The 17,375-nt window shown below is 46.4% G+C and overlaps 1 protein-coding gene across 1 annotated transcript; it reads left to right on the forward strand.

Moving 5' to 3' along the window:
• Nucleotides 1–7,490: 7,490 nt before the first annotated feature.
• CAMK2N1 (calcium/calmodulin dependent protein kinase II inhibitor 1) lies at nucleotides 7,491–12,611 on the forward strand. The gene is made up of 2 exons (XM_082230844.1): nucleotides 7,491–8,153; nucleotides 11,552–12,611. The coding sequence occupies exons 1-2, from the start codon at nucleotides 7,985–7,987 to the stop codon at nucleotides 11,620–11,622; spliced, it is 240 nt and encodes a 79-aa protein (XP_082086970.1). The 5' UTR covers nucleotides 7,491–7,984; the 3' UTR covers nucleotides 11,623–12,611.
• Nucleotides 12,612–17,375: the final 4,764 nt, after the last annotated feature.

Genomic DNA, 17,375 nt, shown 5'->3' on the forward strand with positions numbered 1-17,375 from the left:
GACCCTCGTGGTTCCTTCCAATTCTGTGATTCTAAGATGCCCACCCACACCTGGACAGCAGGCTAAACGGGCACACAGCTCATCTGGCCACGGTGGGGAGACGGGTTGTATGTCTATTTAATTTGTGGCCCTAGTTTCTAAATTTGAACCGACACAGACTGTTTAAATGCAGATTGTATCATGAACGATGGGAGTGGAAGTTCAACAAAAACTAGAGGGCATCATGTTGGCTACCTGTGTTGTAGCCTTTTCTTCTAGGCCTGGGAAATTGTTCTGCATCTTTTCCTTCTCTAACTACATCATTTATTGAGATGGGGTTGGGTGGGAAAACACAAATCTGCGGGTGGTTTTCCTCCCCAGCCCATTTCCCAATAACCTCTCGCATGAAGTTCTTGCTTTAATGTTCATTTAAATCACGTGAATCTGTTGTGGTGATGGGTAGATGCAACTTGCGAATTTTAGCGTTGGCCAAAGGTGCCAGACTTTGCAAGCTGATGTCTTTGCGGTGCCTGTGCAAAAATGAAAGGGATGCAGAGGTGATAGCAGCCTGTAAATATGAGGTGTGCTGCTGCCAGTGTGCATTTAAAATACTTATCGACAGTCCTGCAGTTGGGTCAGGGATCAGAGCCTGTACAGTGGTACCTCAGGTTAAGTACTTAATTCATTCTGGAGGTCTGTTCTTAACCTGAAACTGTTCTTAACCTGAAGCACCACTTTAGCTAATGGGGCCTCCTGCTGCCACTGCGCTGCTGGAGCCTGATTTCTGTTCTTATCCTGAAGCAAAGTTCTTAACCTGAAGCACTATTTCGGGGTTAGCGGAGTGTGTAACCTGAAGCGTATGTAACCTGAAGCGTATGTAACCCGAGGTACCACTGTAGTTACATTTCCAGGGGAAAGGAATATCTGCAGGTTTGAAGGGATGTGTCAAACCTCTCCATTCTTAAGGAAATCAGCTCTGAGTGCTCACTGGAAGGACAGATCGTGAAGCTGAGGCTCCAATACTTTGGCCACCTCATGAGAAGAGAAGACTCCCTGGAAAAGACCCTGATGTTGGGAAAGATGGAGGGCACAAGGAGAAGGGGACGACAGAGGGCGAGATGGTTGGACAGTGTTCTCGAAGCTACTAACATGAGTTTGACCAAACTGCAGGAGGCAGTGGAAGACAGGAGTGCCTGGCGTGCTCTGGTCCATGGGGTCACGAAGAGTCGGACACGACTAAACAACAACAACAACAAGGTGGGGAAGCTTCCCTTCCCTTGGGAGGGATCTGTGCCATGGAAATGAAAGCTGGTTCACCTAGCCTTTATTTGCTTGCTCCTCTTCCCAGATCTTGGCTGTACTTTGGCCCATTGGCAGCGGAAAATTGTTATGCCTTTGGAAAATGGCCAACAGAGAATAACTCTTTCCATTTGCCCAGAGTGAACTCAGTGCCCCCGAAGTGGTCAAAGGCATATCAACCATTGCTTTATACAGCTTTAAACCTGCACTTTGAATTGTTTGTGGAAGAGAAGGAAGGAGGAAGCGCATTGAGGCAAGTATCTGACCCAGGGGTGGCTTGCCTTGTGTGTGTGAGTGTGTGTGCATATCAGTGGTGGGTGGGGTCGAAAGGGTGTGTGGCTGCCACTCCCCCCCCCCACAACAAAACATCAAGCAGCGCTCTCTTCTCAGTTGATATGTGCAGATCAGCTGATGGGGGAGGCTATATTTTCCTCCCTACTGGTCAAATGATTGACTTGATAACCAGGAAGGAAGGCAATTTTTATCTGGGCTCTTTCTCCTTGCACCTCAGTGCCTTTTTTTTTGGTCTCCAATTATGTCTCTGTAGGGCAGTTTGTGTGGTCAGCCGTTAACCAAAAGGTTGGTAGTTTGAGCCCACATAGCGAACATTTCTGTTTAATTCTTCTACTTGTTACAATGAATAGTAATAACATACCCTCTAGCATTTCTCTGATTAAGATAGGGACATTCTAAAGGTAAAGGGACCCCTGACCATTAGGTCCAGTCGTGGCCGACTCTGGGGTTGCGGCGCTCATCTCGCTTTATTGGCCGAGGGAGCCGGCATACAGCTTCCGGGTCATGTGGCCAGCATGACTAAGCCGCTTCTGGCGAACCAGAGGAGCGCACAGAAACGCCGTTTACCTTCCCGCCGGAGTGGTACCTATTCATCTACTTGCACTTTGACATGCTTTCGAACTGCTAGGTTGGCAGGAGCAGGGACCGAGCAATGGGAGCTCACCCCATTGCAGGGATTCAAACCGCCGACCTTCTGATTGGCAAGCCCTAGGCTCTGTGGTTTAACCCACAGCGCCACCCGCGTCCCTCAGGGACATTCTATTCCATCATAATAATGTTACTATTTATATAACTCTGTCAGGGTTGCCCCAGCCACTCTAAGAGACTTCCAACATATATAAAAACATAATAAAACATTAAACATTAAAAAAAACAACCCTTCCCTATACAGGACGGCCTTCAGATGGCTTGGGGGTTGGATAACTCCATAGCCTCCAGCATTTCTTTGATGGAAATATTGTAGGGACATCCTAAGTGAAAGTGGGACATTATTGGATCACATCAGAAACTGGGACAGCTTCTGTAAATCCAGGACTGTCCCTGGAAAATAGGGACACTTGGAGGGTCTGTAATAATAATCCTTTTATTATTTATACCCCACCCACCTGACTGGGTTTCTTCAGCAACTCTGGGCGGCTTCCAGCGCATATAAAAACATAATAAAGCATCAAACATTAAAAACCTCCCTGTTCAGGGCTGCCTTCAGATGTCTTCTAAAAGTTGTGTAGTTCTTTATCGCCTTGACATGTGATGGGAGGGCGTTCCACAGGGAGGTTGTCACTGCCGAGGAGGCTTTCTGCCTGGTTCCCTGCAACTGCAGTGAAGGAAGCACCAGTCCCTCGGAGCTGGGCCCAGTGAACAATGAGGTTGGAGATGCTCCATCAGGAATTGGGGGTTGCTTAGGCAGGCAACCCCCAATTTGCAGGGGGTTGTATTCTGGTTGTTATAAGAATTTTAAGGTCATATATATATATATTTAAAATGTTCATAACTGTATATATAAACCACATGTCTGAAACCCCACACATTAGGTCCTGAACAAATTGACCTCAAATATTTCTCTGCAAGGTCAAAGTGGGAAACCTCCCCATTGTCTCTTTCCTCACAAATCCTGCCTTAAGGGCACATTCAAGATATCAACAGGGTGTGAGCCTGTGTCCTAGATTCAGGAATTAAGTAGTTATAATAACAAAAGAGTGGCCAAAACCCAGATAATGCAATCAGGTACGATAACTTGCCAGATAGGAGATAAACAATGCACTCAGATTTCTGTTGTAGACCGCCTTTTCTGTGATGTAAGTATGATATATCTGGGGGGTGGTCTTGGGCTACACCCCTTCTGTGATGTATGTATGATGTCTCTGGGGGTGGTCTTGGACTCCAGGGCGGGCAATTTAAAATGTCTATATAAGGGCGGGCACACCTTTGTTCTGGGTCTTCATCTTCTCTCCTGCATGTGAGGGGAGCACCCTGTTGCTACAGTTAATAAAGATCAGACTTACTAGCTGCTTTGCTTCTCAATATTCTATGCTTGGTTTCTGTTATTTTCCTCCTGCCAATAGAGAACCTACATAAGGACTCTGTATGGGCTTTTAGGTACCCCATATGGGAAAAGAGCAGGGTTTTTTACTTATATCATGGGTCATCGTGCACATCAGTGGACCATGCATAAGCCCACCCTGCCCCATTATGCCCCACCCCCTTTCCCAGCACTTCTGAAACACTGTGATGCATGTGTGCGTGATTGCACGCCAATGGGACCCGTGTAAATTGGTCATTGCCTGTACATCATTTGGGGAGCCTGTGGTAGTGTAGTGTTTAACTTATGGTTACCAGATTTTTTTCATTGAATCTGGGGACACTTTTGGGGTTTGTTTTTTTGAAGCTGAGTAGCAACAGGGAGTCAGTAGTGGGGATGGTGAGGCAAAAGACCCTGGGCCCAAGCACACATGCATATTGTATAAAGGTGCAAAGCCCTTCTTTCGCACCCTGTGAAACACAAATGCACAGAGTTTTTAAAAAAACTGGGCAACGGCCACCCTCCCGCAACTCGCGAGCCTTCCCCTATCAGTCAAAACAAAGGGGGAAGGGGACAGGAGATCTGTACCACCGGACGTCCCCGGTTCCCCTTCGGCAGTGGTGGCGGCAGCGGCAATCAACAGCCCGGAGACAGCCTGGTAGCGCAGTTGGTTCTGGCTGGCTTCAGGAGCTGCTCACTGCCGTGGTGCCTGCCATTTTTCCTCGCCAGAAGTTCCATCAAGGAAAAATGGCGGGCGCCACAGCAGCGGGCAGTGGGCAGCTCCTGAAGCCAGCCAGAGCCACCTGCACTACCAGGCTGGCTCCGGACTGCTGAGGCTGCCACTGCCACGTTTCCCGGGGACAGATTTGCAAATCTGGGGACTGTCCCTGGGAACCCTAGTTTAACTAGGACCTAAGAGACCATGGTTTAAATTTGCCTTTCAGAGTAACTTGCCTCACAGGGTTGTTGTGGGGGTCAATTGAGGGGGGCAGGGAGAACCACAAAGGCTACCTTGTGCTCCTTGGAGTGAGGACAGGAGAAAAAAATTGCTTGAGGGATCAGGAGGTCTTTCCCTGCATCTGAATAAGGTGACATCTCTCACACATGGCGGCAGGGCAGGGCAACCCAGGCTGGGCCAAGAACAGAACTCCTGGCTTCCTTTACCTTCTGGCTGTAGGAAACTGACAACTGAAACTGATGTCTCAGGTAGACATGGGGTTGCATCACCTTGCTGTAACACAGTTAGCGATGCCTTTCAGTCACCTAGGAGGATTCCATCCTGAGACTGGATCTCTCAAGTTACACAGCCAACCCGGAGCCAAAGGAGAAACTGTATGGGGGTGTTTCAGTTCACTGCAGCAAGTAACAATGGATCAATGCATCAATTTTTGTCTCCCCCGCCTCTCTTTCAAATCTTAAATTCATTTCCATAACCATTTCCAGATACCTCATGAAAACTCCTTGGCAAATTTCTCTTAATATGCAACTTTTTGTATGTAGCGTTGACCAAAATAGATTTTTTTTGGGGGGGGGGCAAGCTGTTTCCACTAGAACCATAGAATTGTACAGTTGGAAGGGATCCTAAGAGTAATCTAGTCCAACACCCTGCAATGCAGGAATCTCAACCAAAGTGCTAACATGATTCATTTCTGTAAGTTCTTGTGGGATCATGCATCTTGATAGCACCTACCTGGCCGCCAGAGAGCTACCAGGCCAAATCAAAGGAGTTAAAACTAGCATAGGTAAAGGTAAAGGGACCCCTGACCATTAGGTCCAGTTGTGGCCGACTCTGGGGTTGTGGAGCTCATATCGCTTTATTGGCCGAGGGAGCTGGCATACAGCTTCCGGGTCATGTGGCCAGCATGACTAAGCCGCTTCTGGCGAACCAGAGCAGCAGACGGAAACGCCGTCTACCTTCCTGCCAGAGTGGTACCTATCTATCTACTTGCACTTTGACATGCTTTCGAACTGCTAGGTTGGCAGGAGCTGGGACTGAACAACGGGAGCTCACCCCCTCACAGCGATTCAACAGTTCTGATCGGCAAGTCCTAGGCTCTGTGGTTTAACCCACAGCGCCACCCGCGTCCAGTAAAACTAGCATGCAAAGCCCTAAATGCTTAGGACCCAAGTACCTTAAAGAACTAATTCCCCAATATCAATCATTTGAATACCCTGCGATTGGCAGGTGAGGCCTCGTTGGTGGTGCAGGGCCTTTTTGGTGGTGGTTCCCCATTTGAGGAACGCCCTCCCCAACAAAGTGCACCTTTCCCCCTCAATATTGACTTTCAGGAAGAATTTCAAAGTATTCCTATTTACCCCGGCATTTAATGGCTGAAAGACACGGTTCCCCAAGATCACTGGTTGAAAATGCTTTAATATGTTTTGGTTTTTTAGAATAGTTCCAAATGGTATCCACTGTTTGTTAGTTTTTAAGTGTTTTATCATTGCTGTGTCTGGCCCCCGCCCTGGGCTCCTTCAAGAGGAAGAAAGGTGTATAAATACTAATAATTTCTGCCATGGATATTTGAAGGCTGAACTTCTGACTTAAGAGCAGCCTTGCCAACCAAATGTCCATGTCAAAGTGCTATAAAAACAGGTTTCTTTTTCATTGTGCTTTTAGGGTGCTAGTTGTTCTGATTTGGCACATATGCTGTCTCCTGCTGTGTTTTGATGCGCTTTCTTTTTGCTATGGATTGTGCTTTTAGTGTGTGTGTGTGTGTGTTGTTTAAAATTATATTTTCTTGAAACCACCTGGTGACTGAGAAGTGGAGTATACCTTGGGGCTTGTAAACCTACAAATAAACAAACAAACAAGTGACTTTTTTTGCTCCTTTCAGGTGTGCTTAATAAATTGCCCCCTCCCCGGCCACAGCATGCATGCAGCGGGGAAGGCAGCATGGGATGAGAGTCCAGCTCATAACACTGCACTCTGCACATGCCCTGGAACAACCTCTTCCTTACGGCATTACAAGCCGTTAGAGGGAGAACTGTGGCTCAGTGACAGAGCGCCTGCTTTGCATGCAGAAAGTCTCATGTTTGATCCTTGGCATCTCCAGGTCGGGCTGGGAAAGACTCCCTGAGCAGCTGCTGCCAGCCAGTGCAGAAAACACTGAGGTCAATGGAACAGTGGCCTACCTCTGGTCAGTGACTTAAGGATGAACTTCCAGTTTAAATTTAGCCCTGCTGCGTGGGAAAGGCAAGCAGATTGGCCAGTTCAGAGTACTGCAGAAATGCAAAGATGCTTTGGGAAATGACATTATCCTGTTCCCCCCCCCCTCCGAAATGCTGAGGATCATTTTCATGCGCTTGTAGCTTGTAGCCAATGTTGGTACCTCTCCAGAGTTACCCAACAGAAATGAATGGGCTTGGCTAACTTGGGTCCATAATTTCCATGCAGAACTGAGCTGGATACAACCCATAGCTTTCTTCTCATCCACGTTACCCTCATAACAGCCCTGTGAGGTAAGGCTAGTCTGAACGAGGCAGAGCGAGAGCGAGAGCTGGGAGCTGACCCTGGCTGCTCGCTTCTCCTGCTGACAGCAACCACTGCCATTGGGGATGCTGGTTCTGTGCAAGCTGTCACGTATTTCCTGTTTCCTGCTATTTAACTTTAATTGTTGTGATTGTTTTATGCTTTGTGTACTGAGTTGCACTTAATTTTTTAAAAATGTTTGTTTCATGTTATATTACCTGCTATTTCCTTGGGGAACAAACAACAACCAGCTGCTAAAAGCGCAATAGATATGTTGGGCAAAGGAACGCAACACACACAGCAATTAGGAGAAGAATAATAATAATAATAATAATAATAATAATAATAATAATAATAATAATAATAATTTATTTATACCCCACCCATCTGGCTGAGATAAGGAGAGCGCAGGAATTTTCCGACGCGCTTTCTTCCTTAGAGACACGGATGAGCGCAAGGAGACACGGCTGAGAGAAGAGTGAGACACTTTCCAAGCTGCATGCATCTCTCTCTCTCTCCATTCCTCCTCCCTCTCTGACGCTGTAGCTTTTCCAGGGATCTCTGCCTTTTTCCTCCTCCCCTCCCTCCCTCCCTCCCCTCCCTCTCCTGTCTCTTCCTCGCTGGGCTTTGCCTGCCAGTCTGCTGAGCACCTTCCCTGCGCACCTTCCCCAGCCGCGAGCGCGCAAGCCCCAGGCAAAAACAGGCTAGGCAAGAAGCCACATCCTAGCCGGGCAGCCCCCCAGGAGCCTCCCGTCCCCCCTTGCGCCTGACCCTACTTCTGCCACCAGCCGCACCCCGGAGACGACCCCTGCGGACCTGCCCGAGGGACTTCGCCCTCCCGGAGCTGCAACTTGCCGCCGCTGCAGTCTCGCCCGCCTGCCTGCCTCGCTCTCCCGGGAGCTGCCTCGGTGGAAGCGACGATGTCGGAAGTGCTGCCTTACAGCGAGGAGAAGATCGGGCCCTACGGGGACGGCGGCGAGGTGGGGCAGATCTCCTTCACCTGCCGCCTGCAGGACACCAACAACTTCTACGCGGGGGGGCAGACCAAGCGGCCCCCCAAGCTGGGGCAGATCGGCAGGAGCAAATGCGGTGAGCGCAGCGGGGCAGCGATGCGGGGCACATGCGGGGTAGACACGGAATAAAGGGGGAGCAGCAGGCGAGAGGAGGCTGTCGTAGGGCGCGCTTGGAAACTGCACCCCAGCCTCCCCATTGCTTTGAGGCAAATTGCTGGGCCCCTTCCCCCCCAATGTTGTGGAAGTTCTTAACTTTTCCGAGAGTGGGGTGGCCTGTGAGAACTAAGCATCCCCTTAGTTACAAACCCTTATTTGCAATTTCTCTGGGTTCTCCCACCACCAGGAGCTCCCATGGTGGAGTCCTAGGTGTGCTTACTCGAGAGTAAGCCTCATCATGTTCCATAGGAGCACATACACCCCCCCCTCGATGTGCTGGGAGCGCAGCAGTGAGGAACGACAGAGCAGCTGCTTTGAATGCAGAAGATCCAGGGTTCATTCCCCCCCCCCCAATATCGCTAGGTAGGGCTGGGAATGTACCCTGTCCGAAAGCCTGAAGGGCCTCTGCCAGTCAGTGTAGGTAACCCTAAGCTAGATAGACCAACGACCTGACTTTCAGTGCTTCTGTTAAAACCGGCCCCTTGATTAGAGCCACGAGGTCGGGCATCTTGCTTTGTTTTTAGAGGACGGGCCACAGCTCAGAGATGGAGCACCTGCTTTTAATGTCGAAGTTCCCCGGTTCAGTTCTTGGCATCTCCAGGTAGGGATAGGGAGCTCCCTTATCTGAAACCTGGAGAGCTGCTGCCAGTCAGTGTAGGTAATAGAGCCAGATCAAACAACGGCCTGACATGATATAAGGAAGCTTCCAGTGTTTCTATGTTCGCAACAGTTTCTGTGCCCTTATCTGATTCTGAATTAGATAGGACCCCGGCTTAAAGCACCTTCCCATAGATAAATACACCCTTAAAAATGATCCATCTTTTTCTCCAAAACCACTTCCTTGCACAACAGCTGGGGTGAAACTTGTTTGTGCCATAGTTCTTAATATGTTTTAACTCAGAGACGACCCACTGAATTGAATCGACTTAAGTGGTCCGTTCATTTCAGTGGGTCCACCCTGCGTTTGATGTTGTACGCAATCTGCAACTGTTAATTCTTCCTAACCCTGCACCCGTTCACCCCCTCGCCTTTTCTCTTCGCTAAGCCCATGCAAACCTTTCTGCTCTCCTTCTCCCTCCATCCCTCTGCAGACTTTTAGCTGTTCACCCCATCCACATATCCTGGATCCAGAAGCACCCGCAGCAGGGGGGTCCTTGACCTGGCAATTTAATCTTAAGAAACATGCCCAAGGCAGGCTGGATGTGTGCTTGTGTGTGTCAAAAGGATAGAAGCTTAAAAAATAAATAAAAGGAGTGCCCATTCCCAAAGATGGTTGTGAGGTAAGGGTTAGGTGAGGAGGCGGGATTTAAAGCCCAATGCATGCAACTCCTGTCCAGGAAGAGTTTCTGCACTCTCTGCAGCAGTGCTGGGAAAGGGCCTTTGATCGGGGCTTCAGTGGGGCCAAAGTGCTGAGTGAAAAATCACCCTTCCTCTCTCTGTGCAAGAAAATGGCATGCACACACATATCTGACACTCATTTACCAAAGAACTGGTTTTCCATAAGCTCCTACCGCAGTGTCAATAATATGGAGTATAAGTCTGCGTGTCTCCCATTCCCATGTGCTCCTATCTCTCACAGTCCCTATAAGACCCAGTGAAGCAAAAGTATCTGGAGTCAAATGAATTTGCTGAAATTGGAAGTTCTTCTCCTGCTGGTGTCCTCGGTGTATGTTAGCATATGAGAGAGAGAGAGAGATTGAGATTGGTCACTGTCCTCTAAGCACTTACAATCTAAAATGTGGGAAATTAGGCAGTGAGGGAAGGAAGGCTGTGGTGGTAATTGGCTGCTGATGGTCAAGAACAATGTTTAAAATGATCAAGAGACTTGTGGCACTTCAGTTTGTTTTGATGCGCAGTGCTTATGCCAAAATAAATAGGTAAGCCTTCCGGGTGCCACAAGTCTATTCCATTGTTTTTGCTGGAACAGCATGGCTGTCTGGAAATACAATAATATAGAGGTGTGAGGTTATAGACTGGGCCATTCTCCATTTTTGTGTGGGGGGGAGGGGGGTTAGACCCCACCCCAAGTAGGTGGGCCCGCTGCACAGAAACCATGACACCCCTTTCACCCTTGTGCAGGTCCCCAGTGGGTTCCGCTTGAGATTCTTATTGACGTAACAGTAGTAAGACTTGGAGGTGCACAGCACTCTGCTCCAGGTGATGAGTTGGGAAATGTATTATTAAATGTATTTTGAGTTCAACAGGACCTCTGTCTCCTCTTGAATCCTTAGATCCAGTTCACTTCTGTCAAATGATTTGGTGGAGAGAGGAAATGGGTTGGAGGTACCAACATTCAAATTTAAGATTTTAGAGAGGTGGGCGCAGAGGAAGGAAAATAGGACCCCAGTAGGGGACAGAGGTCATCAATGGACCCTTTCCACTTACAGCTTTCGACTCGCTTACGTTTTTCCTTGAGACTGGAGGGTCTCACCCAACATAATTAGGGCTTAATTATAATGAGTTGAAGGGGTGTGTGTGTGTGTGGTCTCTTTGTGCTTCTGATCCTGCAATTAATTTTAGGATAGTAATGGCACTAGCTAACCTGGGACTTCATTTGCATGTTTTTTGGTGGAGTCGGTGCTTTTTTGTTTTGCTTACAAAAAAGAATCTTAATTTGATACTCTAATTATCACCTTTGAGGTTGTAGATTTTGTGACCTTCGAAAGAGCAGATTCTCAGTGATAAACTTTGCAGGCACTCCTCTGGAAAGAACAGCACATATTTGGACTGAAATCATATTTTCAGAAAGGAGTGTGTGTGTGTGTGTGTGTGTGTGTGTGTGTGTACATGTACGTACACACCCTACAGTCATGGGGAGGGTGACAGCAGATTTTCTGAGTCACAAGTAAAAAACGTTTTGTGACTGCAACTCTAATTTCACTCACTAGGTAATGATCCCCTATTGGACATAGTGTGACTGGAGATTAATTTTTATTTTATTTTTGTGTGGAAGAGGGATTAAAAATAATTGCAAATGATAAATGATGGTTTTCAAGGTGAGTAAGTGGATGTAAATTCAACCCACACACTTTCACTCCCACTAATTCGCTCTGAGACAAATCCACCAGGTAATTCTCCTTTACAAGACCTGGGATAAATTGTTAATCTGATGCAGGGCTCATTTCTTTGGACTGTCAGCTACAGAACTTCAGTTCTCTGGTTCACATTTGTCCCTTTCTCATTTTATCACCCATTTTAAAGCCCCGCCCCACCCTGTGGCTTTTTACTATAGGGCGATGTCAGCAATTAAAATCCAAATAATGGAAGCTTCATAGAATCTTAAATGCTCTGCTTTCTTTTCTTTTTATCTGCTTACAGTTGTCATTGAAGACGACAGAATTGATGATGTCCTCAAAAACATTTCAGAGAAACCACCTCCGGGAGTTTAAATCTTTCCACAGAGACACTGAGTGAAAAGGAGGGGGAAGAAAATGATTGACCTTTTATTATTGGGTAAACAAAAAACAAAAAAGGCAAGCAAACTAATAGCACTTTGAAGTTATTCCTTGCTATCCTGTGACCCATCTTGCGAAATCCTTAGGAGCAGGCTCAGAGGCAGACGGTGTGAGATGAGGAAAGCAGTTTTACTCATGTGTGAAAAGATAAAAATAAAAAATCCAAGCCCAACTAGATTCCAGGAACTGTAAAATGCAAACCGTACAAATTGAAATGTACGAAGAAGAGCTCAGTTGTTTAAATTAAGACTGGTGCTCCCCTTTTTTTTTCTCTGGATGATGAGTAATTGGGAATTTGGATTTTAAAAAGTCCCTTAAACATACAGAACAGAAAAAGGCAGGGAATCTAGCAGTGTTTTCTTGGAAATCTTGGGAAGTGTCACTGTTTATACTTGTTCTGAACAAGCACTTGTTTACATGGTAAAATCTTGCAAAAACAATTCCATACATTTCCATACAATATGCTCTCCATCTCCATTTTTTTAAAAGAAAATGTCTGTATTTATGAATGTGGGTGGGGAAAGGGAGGGGGAAATAATGATATATAATTATAATTATAAACATATATCTATATATCTATATTTAATTCTAGCTACCTTTTAAAGTTTCAGTGGAATGTACGGAACCAAAACTTTTCTAAGGAAGGGATTCTACAGGGAAGAAATTCTCTCAGTATTATTATTTTTCTGAAAACAGATTGCAAATCTGGTATTTCACTGTTGCAGGAGGCAATTGTTCTTAAGGAGATAGAGAAATTTAATTTTATATGTGAAATGGGGGAGAAAAAACAAAAGATGTGCATCGCTTTTTCTAATGACCACAAGCAAGCAATGTGGGCTAACTGCTTTCTTTCTTTCTTTTTTTAAAAAACTGTGACTTTGTTCTCTGTCACACAAAAAACACCCCACCCTGCAAAAAAACAACAACAACCCATCCCAAACCACAATACAGTGACAAGTGTGCCAAATATTTTGAAATGCCAAAAGGCATTATTCTTTTTCCCTTTTCCCATTTTTGTGATTTTGAGTCCACATAAAGTTGCATTTTTGTACCTGAATAATTCTCTTCTTTATAAAGGCTCTTTACTGACTCTTTACGTGAAACACACATATACCTATGGGAAGCTGACTTTCGGAGTCTCCTCCATTTTCTCCTTTCTTCCTTTCTGGTTCTCCTGATTGTACTTCAATTTTACTTACTTTTTGCATGACCTGCAAAACAAGAGGGGAAATGCCTCTTCAAGTGAGGAAATATTTTTTTTGCCGTTCTCTTCGCATAAACTCTGGAATGACCTTTCAATGGGTAGTCTTGTTTCCTTTACTTATAAATATCGTGTATGTTGCACTCCTTTGCACAGGGCTATTTCTGAAATGTATAATAAAAAAGGAAAGAAAAAAAAGAGAAAGAAAAGAAAGTTCTTGTGTTCTCGTTTCATTTTATACTTATAACAGCCCTGCAAGGTAAAACAAGCTGAAAGATAGTGGTTAGATCAGTCTTAGTAAGCAAATTTAATGGCTGGGCAAGGATTTGAATTCGGTAGCCCAAATTTTCCCGTTTAAACAGTGCATTAGTGCTGGTTGGTTTCTGCCCCCCCCCTTACATTTTATGACTTCCATGACAAAAGTCCGTATTGATTGATCTGCCAAGAAACTGGATAACTCCTTTCTTGATTGAAAACCAATACCATCTAATCTTCTGCATGTGAAAACAGGAACATGCTTGTAAGAGTCCTGGCCTCATCCCAAAAATTGCTTCTGCTATTACACATTACTTAAGGCAGGAATGGGCAGAAAGTAGAGTGGGGTCTACTGGTAGAAGATCAGCAAAGATATTTGACTCAGAACTGTTTTAAAAACATCAACATCAGAAAGACCCCCCTGGCTAAAAAAATAATAATATTAGGCTGCTGAAAACAGGAGTAGATTTGCCTGTGAAACAATTTGTGTGGAAGTGCCAGTTATGTTACTGCAAACAAACTGAGCTTGTTGTCAGAGGCCTCTTAGGGTCTCCCAGATGTGCTTTTTTTATTGCTTATCCATGATAATTTGCGCTCACAATGCTATCAGGCTGTTCATAAGCAACCTCCCTTTCAATACTGATTTGTGCCTGCAAAAGCTTTGGGGCAACCACCTGGCTGAATTTCCATTCAGTGCATATGCTGTAATTTCCCACCCTACAAATATTCTGTTCCATTTTGTTTTGGTTTCACCTTTGCTGCACTACAGCCCATCTGGACAGCAATAATGTGGGATCGCTCGGGAAGCATCATAGAACATCGAACAAAGCACTCACCAATGCACTATTACTGCATCAAGAAGGTGTTGCAGAAGACACCAACTTGGGAGGGGGCCACATACTGTAATTCTACACCTGTGTTTTTGAGCCATTCTTTTGCACCAAGATCCCATGAGCTTAAAGTCTAGGAGCAAAGAACCTGTGGTCCTTCAGATATCATTGTGATGTCCATCTCCCTTGAGGCTCAGGTTACCAAAGGGATGATGGAATTGTAGTCTTATCAACATCTAGAGAGCAACAGATGTTCCCCATTCCTGACTCAGGGTCTACCCTGTCTGCTATATTCATGCAACAGGCTGCTCTCTGCTGATTTCAGAGCAAAGACTTGTTTATCACTTTGGTCAAACGCATGCTTGGAGTGGGGAATTCCCCTGCCGTGCTATTGACCATTAAGCACCATTCAATATCCTTCCATCGTGTAATGTGAGATGTGGTGCCTTAAGGGACAACCCAAACCCAAGATCCCAAAGGGAGTTAGGATCTGGTGCATTCCCTCCTCACTCCACCAGTCCCAGAATGACTGGGCTATGACAGCATAAGCCCCTCATCTCAGCTCAGAGTTACACCAGCATAAATCCCTCACCCTGGCCCATCTGGCTAAGCTGGGACTGTTGAATCTTATACCAGTGTAAGTCCTGAAAGTGGGCATTCTGGGGGAGGGACTGGGCAGAGGGGACTTACCTTGGATCCTAACTCTGTTCAGTTCAGTCATGTGACCTGGCAACCTGGCAGAACTAATGCCAGCAAAAAAGGATGGTGTTAGTCAAACTCTATTTAAATGCTTGTTTTCCCCTCTGCCAGGCCCAGATGGGCTCAGGGCAAGTGGCAGAAGCTTGGAACAGGGGTAATTTATGCCAGTTTAATTTAAACTGGTGTGAATCCCTCTGGCTTCCTATATTTAGGATTGCTCTGCTTGTAGACAAGCATGGGCATTGAAATACATGTGCTCTAGATGGCAGGAAACAGAACATCTAGGAAACCCCGAGGCAGTAAAGTTTAGCTGTTGAAGCCTGAACACAACAACTGTTCAGACTTTAGCAAGGCATATTGAAGAGGAAAAAATAAACAGGAAACTGGGACTTGTCCTTGAGATTCTGGGACTAGGGTCTTTCCACTTGGCCATTGCCAAGAACCAGGAAATGTATCACCTGAAAAAGAGATCAGGAAATGCCACAGTTTTGCATAAAATGTGCCTATGCTGATTTATATGTGTAGATGCAAAATTAGAATGACTTTAAATAGCAAGTCATGTCAACATAGCGGAAAAGTTGGTGGCTTGGTTAGCTGTGTGCCAGCTTAGTCCAAGTGCTTAACTGTTGATGGCAGTGGCGTAGCGTGGGGGGTGCAGGGGGGGCCGGCCACACCGGGCGCAACATCTGGGGGTTAGGGTTAGGGGGCACAAATCCACAGGTTAGGGGGCGCAAATCCACGGGTTAGGGGGCGCAAATCCACGGGTTAGGGGGCGCAAATTACTTGCCTTGCCCCGGGTGCTGACAACCCACGCTACGCCACTGGTTGATGGGCAATGTCAAGTCCCACCGATCAGTCTCACCAGATCCTGCTTTGAACCCTCCAAGGATTTTGCTAGGCTGGATTGTGACCTTGGACACTGATAATGCTTGTTCAGATAGAGAGGCAGTGTGGAGAAACTAGCCACCTGTAAAATTTACATTCATTGCTCCACCCACTTTTGGCTCTGGCCCCGCCCACCCCTGGCATCTGGTCCTGCAGAGGTTGCCAAGAAGGGGGTGTGGCCATCTACCTGGAAAAGGTTTCCCACCTTTGCCTCAATCAATTGCTAAAGGCAAATCAATTAAGATGTTGCTTTGCGTTTCCAAGAATAAAGATACAGCCTTACTTAACTTGGTGGGTATAACTGGATCTAGCACTTCCCCAGTTGGCAACTTTGTGGATCTCTCTCCATCTACCTCCATCCCTCTAAAAGGCATCTCAGCGTGTCAACAGATTATAGCCTAAAATGGGCTCGCTGTAAAGCAAGCAGAAGCAAGACTCAGAGTGACACCTTCCTCAACAAATATAGTAAGGAAAGAAAATCTAAGGGGCAAACCCCCTTTAAAACTTTCAAAGGTTGCAGAGTAGCCTCAAAATGCTGACTGAAAACTGGAAATCAATAATGGGTAGGAATGGAAAAGGAAAACTGGAGATGGAATGGAGTATCCTGGCAGAGGGCATGAGGAAAGCTCCTGTTAGGAGGGAAGAATAGACTGGAACATTTGGCTGCTGGTCCTACTTTTTCAGTTAGGGGCAAAACCACAAGCTGAGCCTCCCTCTATAGAGCTTGGTTCTTGGGTTCTGGAACTGCAGCCCTTGCCTTGAAAATCTCAGATTCTGCAGACGAGAGAGGGATCACACGAGGAGACAAAGCGTACGTGGGGCACACGGTGCTTGAGCAAGATCCCAGATGGACACGTGATGTGCTCTGCTCAAAGGGAAGGCACATTAAGCATGAGCTCTGTGTTAATTGCAGGGATTAAAAAGCCACGACGAGCCTCATCGGGCTTGCAGGGAGAGCGTAAAAAGAGGCAGTAACGAGCATGCCGTGTGACCCCCCTGGCTTCAGAGCACCAGAGGAAGGAAAACTAGCAAGAGGCTGCTGTTAGAAAATGCACAAAAGGAAAGCAAAGAGACAGAGAGAGAGAGAGTTGGAGGGAGACGGTGTGGTCATCTAGTCTTGCCTCAAATGAATGCCATATTCACAACTCAGAAACCGCTTTTGTGTCCAGTTGTATTCAGCTGCTTCTAGTTTATGCACAGGCCGCGAAGCCCTCCTCTCCTTTCCACCAGGTTTCTCTCAGCCCCCAGCATTGAGAGGCCTCCTGTGTCTGAGCACAGAAACGTCTATCGCCATCACTGCTCATGCATTTAACCACATGTGCACCAGGGACAAGGTGCATGGGATGCATAGTGGATATCTGGAGATATAGGGTGAAGAGGAAATGAATCCCAAGGCTGTGCATGTGCACACCATAGATTTAGAGCACATGACATCACCTCACCCCCAGAATCCTTGGAACTGTAGAGCCAATGTGGTTTGGTGGTTAGAGTGTCAGACTAGGAGCTGGGAGACCAGGGTTCAAATCCCCGCTTGCCTGTGAAGCTCAGTTGTAGGGCTTGTTTTTGGCACTCAGTCACTGCCTCTCAGCCTCATCTCCCTCACAGGCTTGTTGTGAGCATAACATGGGGGGAAAGAAAGCCACGAAGAATAGAATAGAATAGAATAGAATAGAATAGAATAGAATAGAATAGAATAGAATAGAATAGAATAGAATAGAATAGAATAGAATAGAATAGAATAGAATAATAGAGTTGGAATAGACCACAAGGGCCATCGTGTCCAACCCCCTGCCAAGCAGGAAACACCATCAGAGCAC

This window comes from Podarcis vaucheri (genome assembly GCF_965113315.1).
Source record: "Podarcis vaucheri genome assembly, chromosome: 7".
NCBI lineage: Eukaryota > Metazoa > Chordata > Lepidosauria > Squamata > Lacertidae > Podarcis > Podarcis vaucheri.